This window comes from Cygnus olor, unplaced genomic scaffold, assembly GCF_009769625.2.
Source record: "Cygnus olor isolate bCygOlo1 unplaced genomic scaffold, bCygOlo1.pri.v2 S56, whole genome shotgun sequence".
Lineage (NCBI taxonomy): Eukaryota > Metazoa > Chordata > Aves > Anseriformes > Anatidae > Cygnus > Cygnus olor.
In genome coordinates, this window is record NW_024429086.1 from 55,256 (window position 1) to 79,453 (window position 24,198).

The 24,198-nt window shown below is 67.2% G+C and overlaps 5 protein-coding genes and 4 non-coding genes across 12 annotated transcripts; all 9 read left to right on the forward strand.

Annotated features, from left to right (window-relative positions):
• The first annotated feature begins 876 nt into the window (after nt 1–876).
• MTA2 (metastasis associated 1 family member 2) lies at nt 877–6,104 on the forward strand. The gene is made up of 17 exons (XM_040543445.1): nt 877–939; nt 1,043–1,136; nt 1,747–1,864; nt 1,971–2,034; nt 2,183–2,261; nt 2,343–2,445; nt 2,545–2,644; nt 2,756–2,944; nt 3,033–3,107; nt 3,213–3,271; nt 3,373–3,470; nt 3,675–3,814; nt 3,911–4,139; nt 4,226–4,315; nt 5,007–5,152; nt 5,494–5,642; nt 5,734–6,104. The coding sequence occupies exons 3-17, from the start codon at nt 1,779–1,781 to the stop codon at nt 5,900–5,902; spliced, it is 1,776 nt and encodes a 591-aa protein (XP_040399379.1). The 5' UTR covers nt 877–939; nt 1,043–1,136; nt 1,747–1,778; the 3' UTR covers nt 5,903–6,104.
• Nucleotides 6,105–6,223: 119 nt separating this feature from the next.
• On the forward strand, nt 6,224–9,518 carry TUT1 (terminal uridylyl transferase 1, U6 snRNA-specific). Of its 4 annotated transcripts, XM_040543444.1 has the most exons (9): nt 6,251–6,484; nt 6,558–6,748; nt 6,825–7,028; nt 7,205–7,319; nt 7,401–7,746; nt 7,839–7,948; nt 8,031–8,153; nt 8,220–8,312; nt 8,393–9,518. In XM_040543444.1, exons 1-9 carry the CDS (start codon nt 6,334–6,336, stop codon nt 9,454–9,456), a joined length of 2,397 nt encoding a protein of 798 aa, XP_040399378.1. In that variant the 5' UTR covers nt 6,251–6,333; the 3' UTR covers nt 9,457–9,518. The 4 variants fall into 4 exon arrangements, with proteins under 4 accessions (XP_040399375.1, XP_040399376.1, XP_040399377.1 ...); XM_040543443.1 differs by having other exon boundaries at nt 6,247–6,484; nt 7,401–7,948; nt 8,102–8,153; XM_040543442.1 differs by having other exon boundaries at nt 6,246–6,484; nt 7,401–8,153.
• A 444-nt stretch (nt 9,519–9,962) lies between these two features.
• Nucleotides 9,963–12,748, forward strand: TAF6L (TATA-box binding protein associated factor 6 like). The gene is made up of 10 exons (XM_040543447.1): nt 9,963–10,172; nt 10,278–10,364; nt 10,472–10,622; nt 10,707–10,757; nt 10,846–10,940; nt 11,030–11,104; nt 11,184–11,404; nt 11,498–11,630; nt 11,717–11,845; nt 11,932–12,748. Exons 1-10 carry the CDS (start codon nt 10,026–10,028, stop codon nt 12,643–12,645), a joined length of 1,803 nt encoding a protein of 600 aa, XP_040399381.1. The 5' UTR covers nt 9,963–10,025; the 3' UTR covers nt 12,646–12,748.
• Nucleotides 12,749–12,999: 251 nt separating this feature from the next.
• On the forward strand, nt 13,000–24,194 carry LOC121063097 (the record flags this gene model as incomplete). The annotated part of the gene is made up of 16 exons (XM_040543440.1): nt 13,000–13,147; nt 13,483–13,661; nt 13,733–13,867; nt 13,977–14,060; nt 16,027–16,058; nt 16,408–16,450; nt 16,818–16,859; nt 16,984–17,018; nt 17,201–17,227; nt 17,462–17,502; nt 17,695–17,754; nt 17,947–17,979; nt 23,580–23,663; nt 23,758–23,814; nt 23,914–23,995; nt 24,082–24,194. Coding segments are annotated over exons 1-16 (1,143 nt in total), but the record flags the coding sequence as incomplete, so codon positions are not given.
• LOC121063109 lies at nt 16,196–16,270 on the forward strand. The gene has a single exon (XR_005815841.1). It is a non-coding gene; the product is annotated as a small nucleolar RNA SNORD26 (small nucleolar RNA).
• LOC121063112 lies at nt 17,272–17,396 on the forward strand. The gene has a single exon (XR_005815844.1). It is a non-coding gene; the product is annotated as a small nucleolar RNA SNORD22 (small nucleolar RNA).
• LOC121063110 lies at nt 17,548–17,617 on the forward strand. Its single transcript, XR_005815842.1, has one exon. It is a non-coding gene; the product is annotated as a small nucleolar RNA SNORD30 (small nucleolar RNA).
• Nucleotides 18,029–18,096, forward strand: LOC121063111. Its single transcript, XR_005815843.1, has one exon. It is a non-coding gene; the product is annotated as a small nucleolar RNA SNORD31 (small nucleolar RNA).
• On the forward strand, nt 18,549–21,201 carry WDR74 (WD repeat domain 74). The gene is made up of 11 exons (XM_040543448.1): nt 18,549–18,740; nt 18,977–19,083; nt 19,173–19,294; nt 19,369–19,432; nt 19,510–19,653; nt 19,746–19,847; nt 19,918–20,018; nt 20,107–20,162; nt 20,570–20,712; nt 20,786–20,842; nt 20,932–21,201. Exons 1-11 carry the CDS (start codon nt 18,680–18,682, stop codon nt 21,082–21,084), a joined length of 1,110 nt encoding a protein of 369 aa, XP_040399382.1. The 5' UTR covers nt 18,549–18,679; the 3' UTR covers nt 21,085–21,201.
• Nucleotides 24,195–24,198: the final 4 nt, after the last annotated feature.

Here is a 24,198-nt window from a genome sequence, read left to right on the forward strand (position 1 = left end):
GAGGGGGGGCTCCAAGAAAGGGGGGGGACACCCCAAAATGGAGGGGGGGGGTCCCCAGGAAGGGGTGTCCCCGAAAAGGGGAGGGGGGGGGAAAGGGGGGGTCCTCGGGGAGGGGGGGCTCCGTGAAGGGGGGGGACCCCAAAAACGAGAGGGGGAGGTCCCCAAGGGGGAGGGGCACGAAGGGAGGGAGGGCCCCAAAAAGGAGAAGGGGGGGCCCCAAGAAGGGGGGGGGGCTCCAGGAAGGAGGGGGGGTCCCCAAGAAGGAGGGGGGTCCTCGGGGAGGGGGGATCCCCAAAAAGGGGGGCCCTTTATAGGGGAGGGGGGGGCCAAGAAGGAGGGGGGTCCCAAAAAAGGAGCGGGGGGCTGCAAAAAGGAGGGGGGGGGCAAAAGGGGGGAGCCCCCAAGAAGGAGAGGAGTCCTTTGGGGGGGGGACTTAAGAAGGTGAAGAGGGGTCCCCAGGAAGGGGAGGAGGGGTCCCCAAAATGGGGGGGTCCCCAAAAACGGATGGGGTACCAAAAAGGGAGGGGTCCCCAGGAAGGGGGGGTCAGGGGGTCCCCAAAACTGGGGGGACCTCAAGAAGGGAAAGGGGGGGCCCTAAAAACGGGACGGGGGGGGCCTGTTGTTTTTTGGGGGGGGGGCAAAGGGGATTTTGGGGGGGGGTGTCCTGGGGGAGGGCACGGCTGGGGGGGCACCCAGGAGCCCCCCCCGTGCCCCCAAGCAGGGAAGGGGCTGAGAAAGGACCCCTCCCCCCCCTTGGGTGTGAGAGGAAGAAAAGCGGGGGGGGTCCTTAAAAGGTGGGGGGGCACTTAGAACAAAGAGGGGGGGCTCCTCGCACCCCCCCCCCCTCACCGCCCCCCCGTTTCCCCCCCAGACTACGTCTACTTCGAGAACTCCTCCAGCAACCCCTACCTCGTCCGCCGCATCGAGGAGCTCAACAAGGCGAGCAGCAGCCCCCCCAGCGCCCCCCCCGTACTTTTTTTTCGGGGGGGTCCCTAAATCCCTTTAATTTTGTGCACCCCCCCCCCTTTTTTTCCTCCACCAGACTGCCAACGGCAATGTGGAGGCCAAGGTGGTGTGCCTCTTCCGCCGCCGCGACATCTCCAGCAGTCTCAACAGCTTGGCCGACAGCAACGCCCGTGAGTTTTTTTGGGGGGGGGGGCATGGGGGGGGGCCGTGGTCCCATCCCCCCCGGGGCTGGGGGGTGGCAGGGGCAGAGCCCGGCTCACTGCTCCCTGGGGGCTCTTGGCTCCCCGTCCCAGAGCCCTGATGGGGGGGGGGGGGGTTTGAGCCCCCCCTGGTTTGATCCCAAGTGCCCTTCCCGCTATTTTCAGGCTATTTTCCATCTGGGGGGGGGGGGGGGTTGGAAATTTTTTTTGGGGGGGTCACTGCATGTTTGGTCGCAGAAACTCTCTGGGGTCTTCAGATGAAATTTGGGGGGGGGGGGCGCAGAAATAAAGGGGGGGGCAAGCAGGGGGTCTCCAACCCTCCTGGGGGGGTTGCCGGGGGATGCATGCCCCCCCCCCTTGACCCCCCCGGGGGTTTTGCTGCGTGAAACAACCTGGGCTGTGCCCCCCCCCCCCCCCCTTTTTATTCCCCCTCCGGGACCGTGAGGCTGCCAAAATCCGAGGGAGGGGGCACCGGGAGAACAATGCTCCGCCTGGGGGGGGCGGTTTGGCACTGGTGGGGGGCTGGGCGTGGGGGGGGGGGGGGCTCTGACCCCCCCCATCCCTTTCCCCCCTCCCCAAGGCGAGTTCGAGGAGGAGTCGAAGCAGCCCCCCATGACGGAGCAGCAGCGGCACCAGCTGAAGCACCGCGAGCTCTTCCTCTCCCGGCAGTTCGAGTCGCTGCCGGCCACCCACATACGGTGCGGGGCTGCCGGGGGGGCTCCCGGGGGGGGCCCTTTGCTGCTTGGGTCGTGCCCCCCCCCCCCTCTTCTTAACTCCTCCTTCTTTTCTGTGCCGCCCCCCCAGGGGGAAGTGCAGCGTGACGCTGCTCAACGAGACCGACATCCTGGGCCAGTACCTGGAGAAGGAGGTGAGCCCTTTGTGGTCTCCGGGGGGGGGGGCGGGGATTAAAACCGTGCCCCCCCCAGCACCCAGCTGAGCTCCCTGCCTTTTTTTTGCCCACCCCCCCCCCCCCCCAGGACTGTTTTTTCTACTCGCTGGTTTTCGACCCCGTCCAGAAAACCCTCCTGGCCGACCAGGGCGAGATCCGTGTGGGCTGCAAGTACCAAGCGGAGATCCCCGACCGGCTGGCCGAAGGTGGGGGGGCTCCACGCCCTGGGGGGGGGGCTTCTCTGCCTGCCCACCCCCCCCAAAAAAGCCTTCCTGCCCTTCCCCAAGGCGAGTCGGACAACAGGAACCAGCAGAAGATGGAGATGAAGGTGTGGGACCCCGACAACCCCCTGACGGACCGGCAGATCGACCAGTTCCTGGTGGTGGCGCGGTGAGCAGGGCCCCGGGGTGGGAAAGGGGGGGCACGGGGAGATGGGGGGGCACGGGGGGGTCCCCGCTGACCCCCCCCATTTTTTTCCCCCCCTTCCAGGGCCGTCGGGACCTTCGCCCGTGCCCTGGACTGCAGCAGCTCCATCCGGCAGCCCAGCCTGCACATGAGCGCGGCCGCGGCCTCGCGGGACATCACGCTGGTGAGGCACGGGGGGGATCCCACAGCCCCCCCCCGGCTCCGGGGGCTCCCCGGGGATCCCCTTGAGATTTTGGGGGGCTCCCCGGTGATTTCTCGTGCTCCTTCCCTCCAGTTCCACGCCATGGACACGCTGCAGCGCAACGGCTACGACCTGGCCAAGGCCATGTCGACGCTGGTGCCGCAGGGGGGGCCGGTGCTGTGCCGCGACGAGATGGAGGAGTGGTCGGCCTCCGAGGCCATGCTCTTCGAGGAGGCGCTCGAGAAGTACGGCAAGGACTTCAACGACATCCGGCAGGACTTCGTGAGCCACGGCAGGGCCCCCGGGGGGGGGATTTAGGGCCGGGAGCCCCCCCCAGGCACGAAATCCCGCTCCGTTCCTCTCCCCGCAGCTGCCGTGGAAATCCTTGGCCAGCATCGTGCAGTTCTACTACATGTGGAAGACCACCGACCGCTACATCCAGCAGGTGAGGATGTGCCCCCCCCAGCCTCTGGGGTTTTGGGGGGGCGACTGCATGTCCTGTCCCGTCCCGTCCCCCCCCCCCCCCTTTTAATTCTTTGTCTGCTCGCAGAAGAGGCTGAAGGCAGCGGAGGCGGACAGCAAGCTGAAGCAAGTGTACATCCCCACCTAGTGAGTTTGGGGGGGGGCAGGGGCCTTTCTGAAGGCATGAGGAAGAGGAGAGCCCCCCCCAGCCCCCCCTGACGCCCCCTTTTCACCTCCCACCCCCCCAGCACGAAGCCAAACCCCAACCAGATCATCTCGGTGGGCTCCAAACCCGGCATGAACGGGGCCGGCTTCCAGAAGGGGCTGACCTGCGAGAGCTGCCACAGTCAGTTTGGGCTTGGGGGGCGGATTTTGGGGGGGTCGGATGGGTCGGGGGGGGGGATTGGAGCGGGTGTTGGGGATGAGGGGGCAGCAGGGGGGCTGTGGGGCAGGGGCTGGGGGGCTGGGGGTGGTTTGGGGCCGGCAGCAGAGCTTGAGGGGGGGTCCTGCTGCCCAAGGGCGTTTCTTCACGCTTTTTTTCCCCCCCCAGCCACCCAGTCGGCCCAGTGGTACGCCTGGGGCCCCCCCAACATGCAGTGCCGCCTCTGCGCCTCGTGCTGGATCTACTGGAAGAAGTACGGGGGGCTGAAGACCCCGACGCAGCTGGAGGGGGCAGCGCGCAGCACCTCGGTGAGCCCCGGGGGTGCCCAGCGGGGGATTCCCGCCGCCCCCCAACCCCGTTTGACCCCCGTTTTTGCCCCCTCCCCCCCCCCCCCCCGGTGCCAGGAGCCTCACTCCCGCGGGCACCTGTCTCGCCCCGAGGCGCAGAGCCTCTCGCCCTACACCACGAGCGCCAGCCGGGCCAAGCTGCTGGCCAAGAACCGGCAGACGTTCCTGCTGCAGACCACCCGCCTCACCCGCCTGGCGCGCCGCCTCTGCCGCGACGTCCTGCAGCCGCGCCGCGCCGCCCGCCGCCCCTACGCCCCCATCAACGCCAACGCCATCAAGGCCGAGTGTAGGCTGGGGGGGAGGGGGGGGGTTGTTTTGGGGCGGGGGGCGCCCCGTCTTTGGGGTTCACGCCCCTCCCCGTGCCTCCCCCAGGCTCCATCCGGCTCCCCAAGGCCGCCAAGGCGCCCCTCAAGATCCACCCGCTCGCGCGGCTGCCCCTCGCCGCCATCGTCAAGGAGCTGGGTGAGCGGCTGGGGGGGGGCGCGGGGGCCCCTTTCTGTGCCTCGAGGGGGGTTTGGGGGCCCCGTTCTGTCCCCCGAGGGATTTTTGAGGGCCCCCTTCTGTGTCCTGAGGGGGGTTTGGGGGTCCACTTCTATGCCCCATGGGGTTGGAGGGGTTTGGGGTCCCCTTTCTGTGCCACAAGGGTTTTTTTGGGGCCCCCTTCTGTCCCCTGAGGGGTTTGGAGAGGGTTTGGGGCCCTCTTCTGTGTCCTGAGAGATTTTTGGGGGCCCCCTTCTGTGCCCCAAGGGGGCTGGGGGGGCCCCCTTCTGCCCTCCATGGGATTTTTGGGGCCCCCTTCTGTGCTTTTAGGGGGTTAGAGGAGTTTGGGGGCCCCCTTCTGTGCCCCGAGGGGGGTTTGGGGGGTCCCCTTCTATGCCCCATGGGGTTTGGAGGGGGTTTGGGGGTCCCCTTTTGTGCCCCGAGTAGGATTTGGGGGCCCCCTTCTGCCCCCCATGGGATTTTTAGGGGCCCCCTTCTGCCCCCCAAGGGATTAGGGGTTTCGCCCGGAGGCCCTGGGGACTTACAGAGGGATTAGGGGGGCTGTAGGGCGGGGGGCTGGCTGCGTCCTGCGGGGCTGGGACCTGGGGGGGGTCCCTTCCGTGTGTTGGGGGGGGACAGCACCCCCTGACCCCCCCCTCCCTTCTCCCCCCAGCGGCGCAGGCCCCCCTGAAGCCGAAGACGCCGCGGGGCACCAAGACCCCCATCAACCGCAACCAGCTGAGCCAGAGCCGGGGGCTGGCGGGGCTCGTGGGCAAGCGGGGCTATGAGGGGGCTGCCGAGGGCCACCGCCCCCCCCGGGTACGAGGGGCGGGGCCTGAGGGGGTGTGGCCTGGGCGTGATTGACAGGGGTGGGGCTATGGGAACTGGGCTGGGGGTGGGACTTGGGGTAATTGGCAGGGGGTGGGGCCTGTGGGAAGGGGGTGGGGCAGGGGTGGGGCGTGATGGGGTGTATTCAATAGTAGGCGTGGCCTGCGGGTGATTGACACGTGGCAGTGCTGTATCAGGAGTGATTGACAGGTCCTGGAGTTGATTGATGTTCTGCAGGTGGGCAGGCTGGGAGAGGGAGGGCGGCTCGCGATTGGTGGAGGCCAAAGCGGGTGGGCGGGGCCTGATGGGAGCTCCACCCCCCCCCCCTGCAGGTAGGGGCCTCGGGGGTCCCCTTCTCAGCCAACGGGCGGCCCCTGGCGGGGGGGCTGCGGGCTGGGCCCCCCCCCGCCAGCAAGCGCCAGAAGCTGAACCCTGCTGACGCCCCCAACCCCGTCGTCTTCGTGGCCACCAAGGACACCAGGTAGGGCTGGGGGGGCATGGAGGAGCACGGGGGGGCTCCCTCCCCCCAAGACACAAAAACACGCTTTCTCACCCCGTTTTTCCCCCACCAGGGCCTTGCGGAAGGCGCTGACCCACCTGGAGCTGCGCCGCGCCGCCCGCCGCCCCAACTTGCCCCTCAAGGTGAAGCCGGGGCTGCCCCTGCGGCCCGGGGGGGCCCTGGCGCCTCCCGCGACCCCCCACCCCGCCAGCACCTCGGAGCCGATCGTCCTCGAGGACTGACCCCTCCCTCCCTCGCCGCGTCCCTTTTGTATTTTTTTTATTTCCATAGAAACCGCGCGGTTTTGGGGCGGGGGGGGGAACGCCGCCCTCCCCCCCTCCTCCCCGCGGGACCCTTTTGTACGTGGAGCGACGCCCCCGGTTTTGTATCTCGGGCTGTCCCGGTTCTGTAGCGACAGGAAATAAACCGACGGCTTTTCTTCAATGCGCGCCCCCCCCACCCCCCCCCCGCCCTCCCTCGCCGCCGGTACCGGGAGGGGCAGAACCTTCGGGGCGGAACCTTTATGCTGGGGGGGGGGGGGGGGGGGTCTGGTTTCCGGGGGAGCTGAAAGCGGACGGACCGCTGCAGGGGGGATCCCGGCGGTGCGGACCGGAAGTTCCGTGGGAAGCGACCGGAAGTGCCGGTGGGGGAAGCCGCGGGCGGTCTCTCCGCCATGGACGGGGGCAGCGGCCCCGGCCCGGAGCCGGTAATGACGGCGGGACCCAGCCCGGCCCCGGAGCTGCCCCCGGAGGCGGACCCGGACGTGGAGCCGCTGCCGCGGGGCGGGTTCCGCTGCCGCTTGTGCCAGGTGGCGGCGGCCAACCGTGAGTGAGGGGGCACCGGGGGGGGCGGGCAGCGGACGTACGGGGCCGCACCGGGTTAACGGCACCGCGTCAGGGCCGAGCCTGGCCGAGCACCTCCGGGGGAAGAAGCACCAGCGGCTGCGGAGCCTCCGGGCCGAGCGGCGGGCGCAGGAGCAGCGGAGCCTCTTCGTCAGCGGCTTCGCCCGGGGCACGGCGGCCGAGGAGCTCGCCGCCTACTTCGGGGCCTTTGGGGAGGTGGCGGCCGTGGTGATGGACAAGGAGAAGGTACCGGGAACCGGAGGGGGCACCGGGAACCGGGAGGGAGCCCCGAGGGGGGCTGACGCTTCTCCCCCGCCTGCAGGGCGCCTACGCCATCGTGGAGCTGCGGGAGGCGGCGAGCCGGGAGCGGGCGTTGGCGCAGCCCCAGCACGCCTTGGCCGGTCGGAGCCTCCGCGTCCGGCCCCGGGAACAAAAAGATTTCGCCCGCCCTTCGCCGGGACGCGGTGCCCGCCGGGAGGCCCTCGGTGCTGGGCAGCTGGAGCAGGCGTTGTGCCAGGCCGCAGATGTGAGCGGGGCCGGGAGCGCTCAGGATCCTTCGCGGGAGGTCCCCGCAGGGGATTTGGGGTCCCCCAAGGAGCGAGGGGGGGCCCTTGGGGAACGGGGAGGGATGTCCGATGGCCAGCGGGGTTTTTTGGGGCGTGCGGGGTCTCCGTGGGCCGGCGACGAGGCTTCTCCCCGCAGGTGGACGCCCAGATGGAGCAGCTGGTGGGGCTGCTGGAGCTGAGCGAGGGCGAGCGTCGCCTGCGGCACCTCCTGGTCACGCTCTTCCAGGAGGTTTTCTCCGAATTCTTCCCCGGTGAGTCCCCGTTTCCTGCACGGCGTGCGAGCACATGGTGCGGCTGTCGTGCGACCACGGGCACCGTCTCCTCCTGCCCAGGCTGCGCCGTGCTGCCCTTCGGCTCCTCCGTCAACGGCTTCGACGCCCACGGCTGCGACCTGGACCTGCTCCTCGACTTGGAGCCCACCAAATCCCTCCAGACATCAGCGCGGGGAGCCCCCGGGGCCGGATCCTCCGGTGATCCCGGGGCAGAGGAATCCATCCTGAGCGACATCGACCTGGCGTCGGCCTCGCCGCCGGAGGTGCTGGAGCTGGTGGCGGCTGTGCTGCGCCGCTGCGTGCCAGGCGTGCGCCGCGTCCGGGCCGTGCCCACCGCCCGCCGCCCCGTCGTTAAGTTCAGCCACAAGCAGTCGGGTTTGGCGGGTGACATCTCCATCGACAACAGGTTTTGGGGGCACGCGGGGGTGGCGGAGGCTCCGTCGTTCCTCTCCCGGGGACGCGTCTGTCCCCCATTTTGTGACACCCCTGTCCCCACAGGCTGGCGCTGCACAACACGCAGTTCCTGCGGCTCTGTGGCGAGGCGGACAAGCGCGTGCGGCCGCTGGTCTACGCGGTGCGGCTGTGGGCCAAGCAGCAGGGCCTGGCGGGTGAGCGTGGCCGGGGGCTCGGCAGGGAGTTTGGCAGGCGGGGTGCACGCGTGGGGCCGCTCTGATGCTGTCCCCCCCTCAGGAAACCCTGCCGGGGGCGGCCCCCTCCTCACCAACTACGCGCTGACGCTGCTGGTGCTGTTCTTCCTGCAGACGCGCAGCCCCCTGGTGCTGCCCACAGTCGCTCGGCTGCGTGAGCTGGCAGGTAAGGCTCTCCATCTGTCCGTCTGTCCGTCCAGCAGTGCTTTTTTTTAGGACTGCTTTGTTTCAGGGGACGAGGACCGCGTCGTGGTGGCCGGCTGGGACTGCAGCTTCCCCCGGGATGCGGCGTTGCTGGAACCCAGCGCCAACAGCGAGAGCCCCAGTGAGCTTTTGGGAACGGGGCCGGGGGAAGGCGGTGGGGCTGAGGACCCAGGCGCTGCCCTCGCTGCTTGCCTCCCCCAGGCTCGCTGCTGGCTGAATTCTTCCGCGTCTTCGGGGACTTCGACTTCTCAGGGCAAGTGGTGTCGCTGCGGGAGGGCCGGGCGCTGCCCCTGCCAGAGGCCGGTGAGCCCTTCAAGCTGGGGTCCCTCAACCTGCAGGACCCTTTCGAGCTGAGCCACAACGTGGCGGCCAACGTCAATGAGAAGACGGCGTCACGCTTGGGGCGCTGCTGCCGCGCTGCCGCCAAATACTGCCGCAGCCTGCAGTACTGCCGCAAGTCCACCAAGGGCCGGGGCTGGGGCCTGGCGCGGCTCTTCCAGCCGGGCGCCGTGGAGCCGGGGGCAGGCGCCGGTTCTTTCCTCATCTCCATCCCCGTGGCTGCCACCCGTCCCCCCGAGCAGCTCTGCGAGGAGCCCGGCAGCTGCGGGTTCAAGGAGATCTGCGCCGCCATCGCCTTCGTGCTGCGCGACATCCTCCAGTGCGGCTGCGCCCCGGGGAAGCCGCAGAAGCAGGTGGGAGGCTCTGGAGCGGAGCAAAGCCTCCCCGAGGACCCCGCGCTGGGTGAGGAGCCGCCTGGTGATGCCGCGGGACTGGAGGAGGAACCCCTGCAGCCACCGGTGGGCTCCAAGCGGCCCCAGCCTGACGGGACGGACAGCGCTGCGCTGCCTGGCGCCAAGAGGCCGCGGGTGAACGGCCCTGAGGAAGAGGAGGAGGTGGCGGCGAGCTGGAGCTGCGCCGTCTGGCACCGCGTATGGACGGGCCGCCGCCGCCTGCGCCGGCAGCTGCTGCACGGGGCCAGCCCCGAGGAGCCCGACGGGGACCCGCTGGAGCTGGAGCAGAAAGTGTCGGAGGCCATCGTGCAGCACGAGGGAGCCGCGCGGCCGCCCGAGCCGCTGCTCCGCTTCGAGGCCAGCGCCCGGCTGGTGGGAGGGACGCAGCGGGAGCCGCGGGTGCTGCTTCGCCTGGCCCCGAGCCCGGCCCCGGGGCCGCTCTTCAGGGACTTCTTCCATTTCCTGCAGGCCTTCCTGCCCTCTGCCCTGCGGCGGCACCTGGGCTGGGGGCCGGGCGCAGCCCCCCAGAACTGAGGGGCGGGGATTTATTAGTTTATTTTTTTACGCTTTGTACAATAAAGGCCCACTTTGGAGCACCACTGGCGTTGAAGTGAGAGCGCGTGATGCGGAGCGGGGCAGCTTGGTTAATACTTGAATGACATCACTGGCACCGAACCGAGCCCCCCACTAACAGCAAGCCAGATCGTCCTTCCCCGGTACGACGTCATCGCGTACCCCCACTGCTGCAGTCACGACGAAGCCGCCCGTCCATGTTCAGCCCATGCCTTCCCCGTGTTCTCCGCCGCTTGCACCGTGTTCCAACGCCTCCGTTTCCCGGTCTCCTCCGTTCCCCACCGAGCCCCGTTTCCCTGGTAGCGGGGCTCCCGGCAGCCCTTTCGAGAAGGGTGCGCGTCCTTAATTAACATAACCACGCCCTCTTCCCCCGCCCACTACTGCCTATTTGCATATCCCGCCCTATTGGCTCGCCCGCCTCCAGACGCCCCCGCCCCCTTGGGGGCCCGCCCTTAGTTCTCCCCCCGTGTCTCATTTGCATAGCCCCGCCCACTGTGGGCGGGGCCAGGCGGGGGAGGTGCGCCGGCGCCATGGCGGAGCGGGAGGAGCGGCGCTTCGTGGAGCTGCCCCGGGAGTCGGTGCGGCTGATGGCGGAGAGCGCCGGCGTGGAGCTCAGCGACGAGGTGGCGGCGCTGCTGGCCGAGGACGTCTGCTACCGGCTGCGGGAGGCCACGCAGGTATGGCCGGGCCCTTCCCCTGCTGCTGGAACCGGTGTTGGTACTGGTGCTGTTACCGTTACCGGAGCCGGTACCGGGCACGCTGACGGATCGCCCACTCTGCAGAACAGCTCGCAGTTCATGAAGCACACGAGGCGGCGCAAGCTCACCGTGGAGGATTTCAACCGGGCGCTGCGCTGGAGCAACGTGGAGGTGTGGGCGCTGCGGGTCCCGCTTGGCCTCCCGGGGGGGGGGTCCCGTTACCGGGCCCGTTGCCGGGGGGGGTGGTCTCGTTACCCCACCACCGCCTGTCCCCGCAGGCCGTGTGCGGCTACGGCTCCCAGGACGCGCTGCCTTTCCGGGCCATCAAGGAGGGCGAGCTGTACTTCCAGGAGGACCGGGAGGTCAACCTGGTGGAGCTGGCCCTGGCCACCAACATCCCCAAGGGCTGCGCCGAGACGGCTGTGCGAGGTGAGGACCCCCCCCGGTGCTCCCCCTGGCTCTGCTGCCTGGCGTGGGCTGAGCGCTCAGGGCCGCCACCACGCTCCTTTGCAGTGCACGTGTCCTACCTGGATGGCAAAGGCAACCTGGAGCCGCAGGGAGCCGGTAAGGAGCAGGGGGGAGGCGGGGGTCTTGTGGCCCCCCACGGCACCGGGGGGTGGACGGGCCCCCCCGTGACGCTGTTCCCTGGCAGTGCCCAGTGCCGTCTCCACGCTGACCGACGACTTGCTCAAGTACTACCAGCACGTCACGCGGGCTGTGCTGGGTGATGACCCCCAGCTAATGAAGGTGAGCTTTGAGGGGGGGGGGGATAGGGGGTCTCCAGAGGGTGCCCCCCACCCGCCGGGAGCAGGGCTGACCCCTCAGCTTCCTTGCAGGTGGCCCTGCAGGACCTCCAGAGCAACTCCAAGATCGCTGCCCTTCTGCCCTACTTTGTCTACGTGGTCAGCGGGGTGAGTGCGTCGGGACAGGATTCTTATTTAGGGGGGGTGCAGCTGCATGCTGAGCCCCCCCCATCCCCCCTCCCCCAAGGTGAAGTCAGTAAGCCACGACCTGGAGCAGCTGAACCGGCTGCTGCACATCGCCCGCAGCCTGATCCAGAACCCCTACCTCTGCCTGGGCTCCTACGTCCGCAGCCTCATCAGCAGCGTCATGTACTGCACCCTGGAGCCCCTGGCCGCCTCCATCAACCCCCTCAACGACCACTGGACACTGCGCGACTACGCCGCCATGCTGCTCAGCCGCATTTTCTGGTGAGGGGGGTGCCCTCGCTGGGTCCCTCAAGGGGCTGGCGCCGTCCCCAGGGGTGACTGGGGACTGGAGCGGGTCCGCCCTGTCACCCGCAGGACCCACGGCGATCTGGTGAGCGGCCTCTACCACCAGATTCTCCTCTCCCTCCAGAAAGTGCTGGCCGACCCCGTGCGCCCTCTCTGCTCCCACTATGGCGCCGTGGTGGGGCTGCACGCCCTGGGCTGGAAGGTGAGCGGGGTCGGGGGGGCACAGCGCTGCCCCTCCATGGCCCCTGCCCCTAGAACACCCCCCCCCGACTGCCCCTGTCCCTGCAGGCAGTGGAGCGTGTCCTCTACCCGCACCTCTCCACCTACTGGGCCAACCTGCAGGCCGTGCTGGATGATTACTCAGTCTCCAACGCCCAGGTGAAGGCGGACGGGCACAAAGTTTACGGTGCCATCTTGGTGAGTGGCCCGGGGGCATTTGGGAACCACCCCTTGGTGACAAGGGGATTCTCCCCTCATGCACACAGTGCTGCTTCCCTCCCCAGGTGGCTGTCGAGCGGCTGCTGAAGATGAAGGCACAGCAAGCAGCCGGCCAGCAGCCGGAGGGCTCCCCGCGGCACAGCCCTAGGCCGGACCCCTCGGCCGAGGCGGGTTTGGGTCTGGGCCGGCCCCTGCTGCAGCTGGGGGGCGGCGGCGGCCCCTCGGCGGCCCTCACGCCGCCAGCCCTCTCTTTGCACGACATGTACCGCGAGCTCTACGACTTCTTTGGCGACAGCTTGGCTGCCCGCTTCGGCACGGGGCTGCGGCCCCCCGCCCCACTGCCACCGCCCCCCGGCACCCCCGAGAAGGAGCCGCTGGCGTTTGGGGGCGAGGGGACGGCCCGCAAGATGCCGCAGCTGACGGCCAGCGCTGCCGCCAGCCCCCCTGAGGAGGAGAGCCCGCGGCCGGCGCTGCACCGCTCCGCCAGCCTGCCCCGTGCCCGCGGCACGGCACGGCAGCCCAGCCACCGGCCAGGGGCCCGCGACGTCTTCCAGAAATGCCGTTTCGCCCCCCGCGGTGCCCCCCGCTTCAGCTTCGTCATTGCGGGGCGCCAGGCGGGTCGGCGCTGCCGGGGCCGCCTCTTCCAGACCAGCTTCCCCCAGCACCACGGGCCGGGCCACATCTCCCGCTATGCCCAGAAGCTGCCCATGATCGGCCGCACCGCCCGGCCAGCGCGGCGCTGGGCTCGCGCCGAGTACTCCCTCCATCTCCTCCTCTGAGACGAGCCCATGGCAGGTGCCCTGGGCGCTGCGGGATGCTGCAGGACATGGCCGGTCGCTGTGGTGCCAGCCGGGCAGTTAATAAAGCAGCGGGTGCTGTTCAGCGTGGAGGGTTTGTGGCCTTGGTGGGGTGATGGGGTGCTGCCGTCCCCTGTCCTGGTGAAATTGGTCACTCTTTGGTGTCCCATGGCCAGACGCTGCTCTGTTGCCCACCCCACATGTGCATTTACCCCATCACTGCGCTGCGGACGGACGGGTGGGTGTTCTGCCTTCACCCCTGGGCGAAGTCTCGCAAACAGGCTGGGAGCTGCCAGAGCCCCACGGCACTGGGAAGCCGCCAAAGCCCGGCCCCGTGCCGGCAGAGCAGGGGTGGGGCGGAGGAGGCAGGGCTGAGTGGGCTGGGAAGATGGCGGTGTCTGTCCCGTGGCTGCTGGGGCTGGCTCTCCATGGGGCCGTGTTCCTCTGCGGCATCGTCTGCGCTTCGGCTCTCACCGTGGCACAGGTACCGGGGGGGTGGGATGGGGCTCAATGCCCCTTGGGGAGCTGTGGGGCTGCCGTGGGGGGGTTCTGTCCCTGACCCGTCTCAGCCGGGTCCCACAGGGAGTTGTTTGTGGTTGCAGTGCAGGGGCGTGGGGGGAAGCTGGGACGTGTGGAGATGCTGAGCACCCCCAGCCCTTCCTGTTACTTCCATATGTCACACAAGTATGAGACCGAACGGGTGGTTTGGGCTTCCTTCCTTCCTCCCTCCTCCTCCTCCTCCTCGCTGCTCTGTGCCGCTGGGTCCCCGCAGCCCCCAGGGTCACCGTGAGGCACCCCCCAACACCCTCCCATCCGCAGGGAGAGTTTGGGGGCCAGTGCCTACTCTATGGCACCGTGAGCTGGAACGGGACTGCGCTGGTGCCCAGGTCCTTCAGCCACATCTCCCTCTGCTACTTCGTCTCGGCTGTCTCCGTCGTGGTAGCCCTGTGCTGCTTCGCGGTGCTCCTCTACAGCTGCTGCGCAGATGAGCCTCATCGGTGAGTGGGGCGTGGGGCTGGGGCACCCCACGCTGTCCCTGCCCCACTGACGCTGCTCCTCCCTCCTGCAGGAGCCGTGCATGCCTCACCTTCACCCTGGTCATGGCTACTGTCATCCTCCTCTTCCTCCTCATCTCAGCCTGCATCCTCCGCGCAGGAATGGATGTTCTCTGTGCCTCCATCGTGCACACCAAGCAGCTGGCCAGGTAGGGGCAGCTCTGCCTGGGGAAACCCCTGCAGGATCGGGCTGGGGGTGGTGTTGCAGCTGCCCCTGTGCGTCCCCCGCTTTCTCATGCCTGCTCTCGATTCCTGCAGCTGTCAGGAGGCTGAGCACAAGCCATGGGTGTCCTACAGCCCAAGCCGCTTCTACAGCAACCTCTACAGTGCACAGGTGAGCAGGTACGATGGGGTGGGCAGCCACTGAAGCCCTCCCTGCCACGGGAAGCCAAGAAGTCAGTGTGTGGGGGGCATGTTGTGCATCTCCCCCCCATGCCTCATCCCACAGGCATCAGCCTGGGTCAACATGTTCCTCTGGTGCCTGTTGATGGCCTGGCTGGTCATCCAGCAGCGGAGGGAAGCCCCCATCCCGCTGCTGCACCGCCAGGACCCCGAGTGGAGTGCTGAGACAGAAGCCATCCTAGGGGGACATCCGAGACGGAGCTGAAGGAAGGGTCAGCGCGCCTGGCACACGACGAGCAGGGTGGGAGGAGGCACAGGTGGTGTTGGCCCAGACACCTCATTAGCCCTGCAGGCGGTGATGAGGCCAGCGGTACAAAAGGACGCAGCCTTACGCCCCGTGCTGGCATAGGGGCGTTGTGTGGCACGAAGCCCGCAGCCCTCAGTCATGGGGTTCTTTTGGGCACCGAGCTTTGTTATTAAAGACGAGGATTTTCAGTAGAGGAGCGTGTGCGTGCGTAAAGCAGGGCGGTTGTGCGCTGCGGGGGCGGCAGTGCTGTCACATGCTGGAGCACGGCGGCTGCTGCCGCACAGGGCTGCTCCGCGGGGCAGGGACGGAGGATTTGGGCAGCGAGCGGGGGCAACTTTAACGACCAGAAGAGGGAAAATGAGGCAGGAGCCCTCTCGCTGCGCACGGCGCTCCCAACGAGAACGGAAACACGCGAAGCGAACACTTCCAGCTCGCTGTTCGGAAGAGACCTCACACCCCAGCCCCACGCGTACCGCCTGAACGTTCCTTGCAACCCCCGGGACACCCCCGCGCCCTCCCGCCGCCGCACTCCGCAACCCCTGCGCTACCTCACGAGTTCCACGTCAACCGACCCCTGCGGAAGGGGGGCAAACGGGGCAAACGGGGCAAGCCCCCCCCCCACCCCTCCCCGGAACTATTTATGTACTTTTCCAGCGGGACGCCATCACGATCCCCACACATCGACGTCACGGTGGAATTTCACTATCCCTTTTTTCTCTCTCTCCTCTTTTTCCCCACCAGACTGTCCGCGTTTTTGGGTTTTTAATGCGTTTTCGAGCCAAAGTTCCGAAATCTTAGCAGCGAAGCTCTCCCGGCGGCCCATTGGGCTGCGTACGTTCTCATTAGCATATCCCCACCCCTCCTCCTCCACAGCCGCTGCCCCGCCCCGCTTCCCATGAGCCTCCTGTTCCTCTCTGCGCGCTGATTGGATTTCTTTCTCCTCCTATTTGCATGCGCACCGCCCCCTTGCCTCTCTGCCCCTCCCACCGGCCTGATTTACATACACCATGGCAACGCCCACCTCATTGGTCAGAGTCCCGCCCAGGCGGCCCCTCCCACCGCCTCTCTCCCTCAGCGCTGTGCGCATGCGCTGCCCCTTTCCCGCCCTTTTCCCAGGGCCGGGGGGCCGCAGTGCGCAGGCTCGTTCTCTTGGCGCGCGCTCCCAGCATGACTCGCGGCCTATTTAAGCGCGCGAGAGGGGTTGTGGCGGCCATTTTGTCGGCGGCGGTAGAGCGGGTGGGGTTTCAGGTGGGCGCTCAGATTTTATTTCCGCCGGGGTGGCTCGGGGCATTTTCTTCAGGAGACGGGCGGTTTCTGATACTGCGTCCCTAATTTACGTACCCGTGGGCAGCTTCTGGTTCACTCGGCAGCGAGAGCTCTGCCCGGGGGCCGCCATTTCGTGGCGCTGCGCGGGCAGGCCCCGTTACCGGGAGCGGGCACGGGGCAGGGCCGCGGCGCGGGGCCCGCTCTGTGATGAACTCTTTCACAGACCTGAGCTGACCGCGGTGTGAAGGCTTAGAGCACCTCTGAGGAGAGCGGGTGCGCCCTGCCCTGGCTCCTTACCCTTGGAGGGAGGCCGTAGCACTCCCCGCTCTTTGCTAAAGGTCTTTTGTTTGTCTTAATTGCTTCTAATACCGCGGTTTTTTCTCTTTTTTAAAGGTTCAGCCGTCTATATGGTTTTGCTGAAAGAGGTGAGTTTCTCTGCCTTTAATGCTGAGCCTGAATGCTTTGTTCTGTTAAAAAGACCACGAATTAAACGCGTGTTCGCTGCTCAGCAGCGTTGTGTTAGAGCACGGCTGTGCTCCTCTTTGTGGTGGGGGGCGAAGTGCTGCAAAGATGAGATTCCTGAACTCTCTCTTTCTGATGGTGAAGTGGAGAAGCTTTTCACAAGGTTCTGAGTGGCACTGGTGTGTCCCGGCATGTGTCTTTGTTGCACCGTGGACGTGAAATGTTCTTTTATGTGCCCTTGGATGGGGGCGTTTGATGTCTTACTCCTGTTCTGCATGCAGCATGGCTTAGTGTCTCTTTTATTTTTTCAAGGTGTGGAATTTATCAGCCATGTGCGCACGTGGTCCCTTTTCAGGTGAGCTTTGTTTGCTTTTTTTTTTTTTGTAAGAGATTTTTCAAGGGTAGGGGCGTGGAATTTTTCCCTTAGGAGGGCAGAGGCAGTGGAGCTTCAGCCCGAGGCAGAGGAGCAGATCCAGCCTGCTCTGGGGGAGTTTTCTCTGCCCCTTTGTTGGGCCACGTGGGTGCCCCTGGGGTCTGGGTGCTGGTGGGCAGTCAGGGATCGCTGCTTCTGCCCTGTTCAGTGACGAACCACAGGACAAGCATATGGCTGAGTGTCCCTGATGCCAGATTGGTGCTGAGAACTGTGGGGCAGGAGCGGCCCTGTGGGGAAGGGGCTGCGTGGGGTTGTGCAGAACTGTTATTAATTAATTTATCTCTTCCAGCAGCACCTCTCATGCTTCTAGAAGCGGGATCTCCTGCTGCAGGTGCGTACAGGCGATAGGCTGTGCCTCATCTCAGGCATTTGAATTCTCAGGAATTCAGTGGAATTCTAGTTCCAGCGGTGGCAGCATCCCTCCTGCCGGCCTCACGACTGTTTCCTTCCTGCAGGCTGAGCTCTCAGGAGCGGGGACGCCCTGGCCCAGGTAAGCGTGTGCCTCTCCTGCTGCGCGTGGGCCTGGCTGGTGCTAGTCCGAAGGGATGACACGCTGAGCTGGACGACACGAGTCTCATGGCAGATCTGAGTTACCAAAGCCCTGATCGGACGGCAGCGGGCAGCCCGGGCTGTGCTGCTGCCTTCAGCGCTGACCCCTCCTTCCCTCCACAGCCGCCTGGCCCGGACTGAGGGCCAACGGTGAGTTTCCAGCTCTTTTTTTGTGATCAAATTCTGCTCTTTGTGCCTGATGAGGAAAACCTCACGCGTCTTACTGCCCGTCTGGCGCCAGAACCTGAAAAGGTTGAACCCACTGGTGCCGGCGGCCGGAGAGGAGGACGGCTCGTTCTGTGGGAACGGTCTGAGGGGATGCGGGGCTGGTGTGCTGGAGGTGGCCGTGGTGTGGTGCTGAGCTAATGGGGGCGTTTCTTCCAGGATTGGAGCTGAGCTGGACCTGCCCTGGTGCTGCTGTGCAGGTGGGTGTGCCAGGGGGGTGCAGGGACCCCGCAGCCCGTCCCTGCTGCCGTGATGAATTCCTCAGGAATCTCGTTCGGCTGAACGCTGCTGTTGAGGACTCAGACTCTGATCCCTGCTGGGACGGGCACGGGGGGAACACCGGGTGTCTGGGCCGGGGGGTGACCCTGACTGGTCCCTTTTTGTCCCCGCAGGGTGACAGCAGGGGGCTGAGGAGCCCTCAGATGCGGTGCGGTGGGAGCTCGGGGGCTGAGGTGAGTGTTCGGGGGGTGCTGCTGTGGGGCTGGGATTGCTCCCCACAGTTTTAATGATGAGCCCACCTAGCTCACTTTGAACCCCCCCTGAAAAAAATCCTACAAACACCTGAAAAACTGCGGGGCTATCACAGCCCCGGGGGTCCTGCGGGGCTGGTGAGACCCTGACCCCCCCCCCCTCTGCTTTTCCAGGCCCCCCCCGAGGATCTCCAAGGTTGTGTCCTGGTGAGTGGGGTTCTAGGGGGGGGGCACAGGATGCTTGTGGGTGGGTCCTGCTGCCGAGGATGAGACGATACCGCCCCAGGCTGATCCCCCTGACTGAGTGGTTCCCCCTGAGGCAGTTTTGGGGGGATTTGGGGGAATTTTGGGGGTGCCCCCACCCTGCTCACTGCATCCTCCCCCCAGCTCCAGGACATAGCTGCCCCTCAGCCTGTGAAGAAGACGACGGTGCCCTGAAGCTCGCCCGGTGCTGACAACAGTTTCTGAAATAATCAATAAAACAAAGAACTTCTGAGCAAAAACCCCAGATCTGTTGAATTTTGAGTCTGTTTAAATTGATGGGGGTGGGGGCTGGGGGTGTCGCTGCCCCCCGCGGCCCTGCTTGGAATCTGGGGGATTTCGTCCCCTTGTGGTGGCCACGGGGAGGGGGGAAGGGGGGGGGGGTGGCCACGGGGAGGGGGGAAGGGGGGGGGGGGGCAGGGGCATGGGGGGAGGGCACCGGTGCTGCGGGGACCTGCTGTGGGCCCGCCCGAGTGGCGGAACGTTTGTGCGCGGCTCGGGGGGGGAACGCGTTCAGTGCTGCGCTTCCTGCTGGTGCGCAGCGCTCAGGGGTCCGGTGCTGGGGGGAACCTTAACGTCCCCGGAACGAAAGAGCGCGGGCGGCGGTTCCGCGGGGCACCGGAGACCGGGGACGGACCGCGGCAAGATGGCGGCCCCCGCGCGGTGGAGCCACGTGTGGGTGGGGGCCGAGACCGGAGCGCTTAAAGGTGGGCGGGGGGGGCTCCGGGGTTGGGGTGAGGAGACGGAGGGGGGGAGTGCCCAGTACCGGGGGGCTCCATGGGGGTATCCCCGGGACCGGAGGGGCTCCGGGATGGGGGAGAGCAACAGGGGGGGTCGTGGGGGGAGTCCCCAGTACCGGGGGGGGGCTCCGGGAAGGGGTCCCCGGTACCGGGGGGCCCCTTTAACACCGCCGCCCCCCCCCCCCCACGGCGGCTCCCCCCAGGCGTGAACCTTCAGAAGAAGCAGGCCACCAACTACACCGGCGGCGGGGCGCTGAGCCGCGGGGAGGGCGTCTGCGCCCTTTGCTGGGGGGACCCCGCCGAGACCGAGGTGAGCGGGGGCGGGGGGTTCCTGGAGGGGTCCTGGGGGGGTTGGGGGGGTCGGCGGCACCCCCACGACCCTGCGGTTCCCTCTTCCAGGTCCTGGTGGGGTGCCTGGACCGCTCGGTGAAGCTGTTCAGCACTGAGAAGGGGAAGTTCACCGAGACCCGGCTGTGCCCTGGCGGGGACGGCGCTTTCTGTGGCCTCGCGGCTCATGGCAGGTACGGGGTCACGGTGAGGGGGGGTCCTAAAGCCCCCCCCTCGAACCCCCTTTGTGATAACAGCACTTCCTCAGCGCCCTGATCACTTGCGTCGAGTCGGGGCTCCTCAAGGTGTGGCGTGACGATGCGGCGGAGAATGTGAGTGTTTCGGGGCGCGAGGGCAGGGAGCACCACGCTCGGTGTGTGTCCCCCCCATGGTGACCCCCCCGTGCCAGCTGGAGCTGCAGGCGGGCGCGGGGCTGTGCCGCATGCGCCAGGATCCGGCCCGGCCTCACCGCATGGGCACCGGTGGGAAGGAGAACGCCCTCAAAGTCTGGGACCTGCATCGCCCAGAGGAGCCCGTCTTCCGTGCCAAGAACGTGGGTGTCCCCCCACGTGTCCCCCCCCACTCCACCGTGTCCCTTCTGCACCCTGTTTTGTCTCACCCCCCCGCCCCGTTTCCCCGCCACAGGTCAGGAACGATTGGCTCGACCTCCGCGTCCCCGTCTGGGACCGCGACCTCCAGTTCCTGCCAGGATCCGACAAGGTGGTTACGTGCACCGCGCACTGCCAGGTGGGACCCTGGGGCTTTGGGGCGGACACGGGGGGGCACTGGCCGTGCCGTCACTGCCTGGCGTCCCCAGGTGCGGCTCTACGACCCCAGCACCCCACAGCGGCGTCCGGTGCTGGAGACCACCTTCGGCGAGTCCCCGCTTACTGCGCTCTCCCTCGCGCCTGGAGCCATGTGAGTGCAGCCTGGGGCTGGGGGGGGGGCGCTTGGGGTGTCCCCGGAGTGAAGGAGCCGAATTCTTCCCTCCTTTTACTCCCCCCAGCTCCGTCGTGGTGGGCAGCGCTCGTGGGGAGGTGGCCATCATCGACCTGCGCCAAGGTGAGCTTCAGGCATCTCGGAGGGGAAGGCAACGGAGCTGCCCCCCCGGCCACTCCTTTTAAGAAAAAAATGTGTGTTTTTGGAGCAAAATGTGGTTTTGCAGCAGAAAATTTTACTTGCATATTTGAAAGCGATTGTGCGGGCAGAGCAGTGGGGAGGATGTTAAGCAGATACGGGGATGGTCCTTCTGTCCCAAAATAAGGAGGATAGCTGAGAAAAATGGGATGAAATCAGTAAAAACAAAAATTACAGGTCCTGTAGTCACGAGAGAAATAAAAAAAAAAGAAGGAAGAGAGGAAATTAATGGTTGGTCAAATAAAATTGGACATAAATGGTACAGTAATAACTACGAGTTTGTGACCCTCGATGATTTTCTCAGCTCCCCCTCAGCTGTTTTTGTCCCCCAGGGCGGGTGCTGAAGTGCCTGAAGGGCTTCGCGGGCAGCGTGCGGGGGCTGCAGTGCCACCCGTCCCTCCCCCTCGTGGCCTCCTGCGGCCTCGACCGTTTCCTTCGCGTCCATGACCTGGACGACAAGCGGCTGCGCCACAAGGTGAGGTGGGGGCTCCCCAGGACCCCGCTGTCCCGCCCCCCCGGCCCCCTTCCGAGCCGTGTCGTCCCTCCAGGTCTATCTGAAATCCCGCCTGAACTGCCTGCTGCTGAGCAGCCACCAGGACTGGGAGGTGAGAGCCTTTGGGGCTGCTTTTGGGGTGCAGGTTTGCTTTTTTCCTGCTCATACAATTCCTGTTCCCCCCCCCCGACCCCCTGGCAGGCCCAGGAAGCGCCGGCTGCGCCAGCTGAAGTGAAGGAGGAAGAGGAGGGCGACGCGCTCTGGGATTCGATGGAGACCATCCCCACCCAGCCGCCGGACCCCAAGGCCGGCCGGGGCAAACGCGCCAAGAAGCGGAAGAGCTCTGGGCCGTGACCCCCCAAAACCTGACCCCAAACTGGACTGTGCCCCCTCGTTGAGGGGCGAGGAGGGGCTGCTCCCCCTCGGCTGTGGGTTTGCTGCTGTGCAGCACATAAAGATGCGCTCACCGCACGGCTTTGCTCCCGTCTTGTCGTTTTTGGGGGGGTTTGAGCCATTTTGGGGGGCACTGCGCTGCCTGGGGGGGCGGCTTCAACCCCAACGAGGCCCCCAAATGAGGCTGTGGAGGCTGAAGTGCCCTTGGAGGTGGGTGTGGGGCAGTGAAGCAGCTGGGGGAGGGCTCGGGGGGGCCTTTGGGGGGCTCTGAGGGGTCTTTGGGGGGGTTTGGGGAGCTCGGAGGTGTCTTTGGGGGATTTCAGGAGGCTTGGGGGGGGTTGGGGAGGTTTGGGGGGCTTTGGGGGCTCGGAGGTGGCTTTGGAGGGGTTTTGGGGGGGGTTGGGGGATCTCGGAGGGGGCTTTGGGGGGGCTGGGGGGTCTTTGGGTTTGGGGGGCTTTGGGGGACTCAGAAGGGTCTTTGAGGGGGTTTTGGGGGGCTCTGGAGGGTTTGGGGGGGCTTTGGAGGGGTTTTGGGGCGTTTTGGGGATGTTTGGGGGCGTTTGGGGGGGTTTTGGGTGCCGGGGGGGTCGCTCCGCGGCTCCTCCCCGCCGCCAGGGGGCGCTGCCGCTTCCGGGCCTCCTCGGGATGGGCGGGGCGGGGCTCGGAGGCGCGCCGCATGACGTCACGGGAAGGGGGGGGCCCGCGGCGAGACGTGGCAGTGACGTCAGCGCGTCGCCGGGGGGCCGCGGAGCCGAGCGGCGCCGAACCGAGCGCGAGCCCCGGTGAGCGCGGGAGGGGGCGGGGCCAAGCGGAAGCCCCGCCCCCTGCCCCCCCTCCCGCTCCCCCCTCCCCTCCGGGCCCGAGCGGGGGGGGGGGCAGGAGGATTTTGGGGTCTCCCTGGGCTTTTTGGGTGGAATCCCGGGGATTTGGGGTACTTCCCGGTATTGGGGGGGTCCCGGGCCGGTGCTGACCCCCCCGCAGCCGCAGGTGATGCCCCGATGAACGCGCGGCGCCGCCACGGCTCGAGGAACACGGAGCAGGGCGTTTACCTGGGGCCCCCCCAGACGCAGGCCGTGCCCCCCCCGCCGCCGCTCCGGGCCGCCCCCCCCCCCCCAGGCGCCGACGTCATGTCGTGTCGCGATAGGACCCAGGAGTTTCTGTCCGCCTGCAAGTCGCTGCAGGGCCGGCAGGTGGAGATGGGGGGTGGCTGGGGGAGGCTGGGAGGTGCTGGGAGTACTGGTGGGGGTGCTGGGGAGGACTGGGGGGCTGCTGGTGGGGACTGGGGGATGCTTGGGGGGGTGCTGGGGGGACTGGGAGTTGCTGGGAGTACTGTTGGGGGTGCTGGGGTGGACTGGGAGGTACTGGGGGGCTACTGGTGGGGACTGGGGGGAGCTGGTGGGGTGCTTGTGGTGACTGGTGGGGTGCTGGGAGGTACTGGGAGAGCTGGGAGGTGCTGGGGGCTACTGGGAGGTTCTGGTGGGGGCACTGGTGGCGACTGGGGGGCTGCTGGTGGGGACTGGGGGTTGCTGGGGGCGACTGGGAGGTGCTGGGAGGTACTGGGGGGCTGCTGGGGACTGCTGGTGGGTTGCTGGGGGGTGCTGGGGGGCTGCTGGTGGGGACTGAGGGGTACTGGGGGGCTGCTGGTGGGGACTGGGGGGTGCTGGGGAGGTGCTGGGTGGGACTGGGAGGTGCAGGGAGGTACTGGTGGGCTACTGGTGGGACTGGGAGGTGCTGGGGGGCTACGGGGGGGTTGCTGGTAGGGGTGCTGGTAGGGACTGGGGGTTGCTGGGGAGCTGCTGGGGGTGACTGGGGGGTGCTGGGAGGTACTGGGGGGCTGCTGGCAGGTGCTGGAGGGTGCTGAAGGGTGCAGGGGGTACCGGGGGGGTGCTCTCAGCGCCCTGACCCCCCGTTCCCCCCGTGTCCCCCCCCAGCAGAACGGGCTGCAGCCCAGCAGAGCGGCTGCAGGAGCCGCCCGGCAGCGCAGCGAGTTCAGCCTCATGGCCAAGTGAGTGGGGCCACCCGCTTGGTTTTTTTTTGGGGGGGGGAACACGAAGGGTGCCCCGGCTGCAATGTAACCCCTTGTCCCCCCTCCTTTTTACCCCCCAGGCGCATCGGGAAGGATCTCAGCAACACCTTTGCCAAGCTGGAGAAGCTGACCATCTGTGAGTTGGGGGGGGGCTGACCCTGAGGGGGGGGGCTCAGATTTTTGGGGGGGGGCAAGGGTCCTGAGCCCAGCTCCGTGTCCCCTCCCCCCCCACGCTGGCAGTGGCCAAGAGGAAATCCCTCTTTGACGACAAGGCGGTGGAGATCGAGGAGCTCACCTACATCATCAAGCAGGTACGGGGTGGCGCCGTGGGGTTGGTTGGTTGGGGGGGGGGGGCTGTATTTTTTGACCCCCCCCACCCTGTCGTCCCCTCTTGCAGGACATCAACAGCCTGAACAAGCAGATCGCGCAGCTGCAGGACGTGGTGCGGGCGCGGGGCAGCCAGAGCGGGCGCCATGTCCAGACGCACTCCAACACCGTCGTCGTGTCCCTGCAGGTGGGCCGGGGCCGGGGCCGGGGGCGGGGGGGAGGACACACACAAACAGCCCCCGCACGCAGCAGCAGCTGATCTCCCCCCTTTCCCTTCCCAGTCCAAGCTGGCCTCCATGTCCAACGACTTCAAATCGGTGCTGGAGGTGCGGACGGAGGTGAGTGTTGGCCGCCGCCCCTCCCCCCGGTGCCCCCTCGCCCTGCCATTTTCCACCGCCGCCATTTTCTGCCCCCATTTCACCCCCCCCCCCCCCCAGAACCTGAAGCAGCAGCGAAGCCGCCGTGAGCACTTCTCCCGTGCCCCCGTCTCCGCCTTGCCCCTGGCCGCTGGCAATTTGGGTGAGCGTTGGGATTGAGGGGGGTGGTTTTTTTATTTTTTTGGGGGGGGGGTTGTCCCCTCTGCTCAGGATCTGCTGTGCCCACAGGCGGCTCGGCAATGCTGCAGGACGAGCCACAGCGCGCCGGGGACGTCGCCATTGAGATGGACGCGCGGACGAGCCAGCAGCTGCAGCTGATTGATGAGCAGGTGGGGATGGGAGCCA

Bases quoted from the DNA above. Each gene is read 5' to 3' on its own strand.
- MTA2 (XM_040543445.1), top strand. From the start codon at position 1,779: ATGACGGAGCAGCAGCGGCACCAGCTGAAGCACCGCGAGCTCTTCCTC. The intron at 4,140-4,225 runs GTAGGCTGGGGG...TGCCTCCCCCAG, and splicing joins CAACGCCATCAAGGCCGAGT to GCTCCATCCGGCTCCCCAAG. The intron at 4,316-5,006 runs GTGAGCGGCTGG...TTCTCCCCCCAG, and splicing joins CGCCATCGTCAAGGAGCTGG to CGGCGCAGGCCCCCCTGAAG.
- TUT1 (XM_040543441.1), top strand. From the start codon at position 6,334: ATGGACGGGGGCAGCGGCCCCGGCCCGGAGCCGGTAATGACGGCGGGA. The intron at 7,320-7,400 runs GTGAGTCCCCGT...CCTCCTGCCCAG, and splicing joins TTTCTCCGAATTCTTCCCCG to GCTGCGCCGTGCTGCCCTTC. The intron at 8,313-8,392 runs GTGAGCTTTTGG...TGCCTCCCCCAG, and splicing joins CGCCAACAGCGAGAGCCCCA to GCTCGCTGCTGGCTGAATTC.
- TAF6L (XM_040543447.1), top strand. From the start codon at position 10,026: ATGGCGGAGCGGGAGGAGCGGCGCTTCGTGGAGCTGCCCCGGGAGTCG. The intron at 10,173-10,277 runs GTATGGCCGGGC...CCCACTCTGCAG, and splicing joins GGCTGCGGGAGGCCACGCAG to AACAGCTCGCAGTTCATGAA. The intron at 11,631-11,716 runs GTGAGCGGGGTC...CTGTCCCTGCAG, and splicing joins TGCACGCCCTGGGCTGGAAG to GCAGTGGAGCGTGTCCTCTA.
- WDR74 (XM_040543448.1), top strand. From the start codon at position 18,680: ATGGCGGCCCCCGCGCGGTGGAGCCACGTGTGGGTGGGGGCCGAGACC. The intron at 19,084-19,172 runs GTGAGCGGGGGC...TCCCTCTTCCAG, and splicing joins GGGACCCCGCCGAGACCGAG to GTCCTGGTGGGGTGCCTGGA. The intron at 19,848-19,917 runs GTGGGACCCTGG...TGGCGTCCCCAG, and splicing joins CGTGCACCGCGCACTGCCAG to GTGCGGCTCTACGACCCCAG.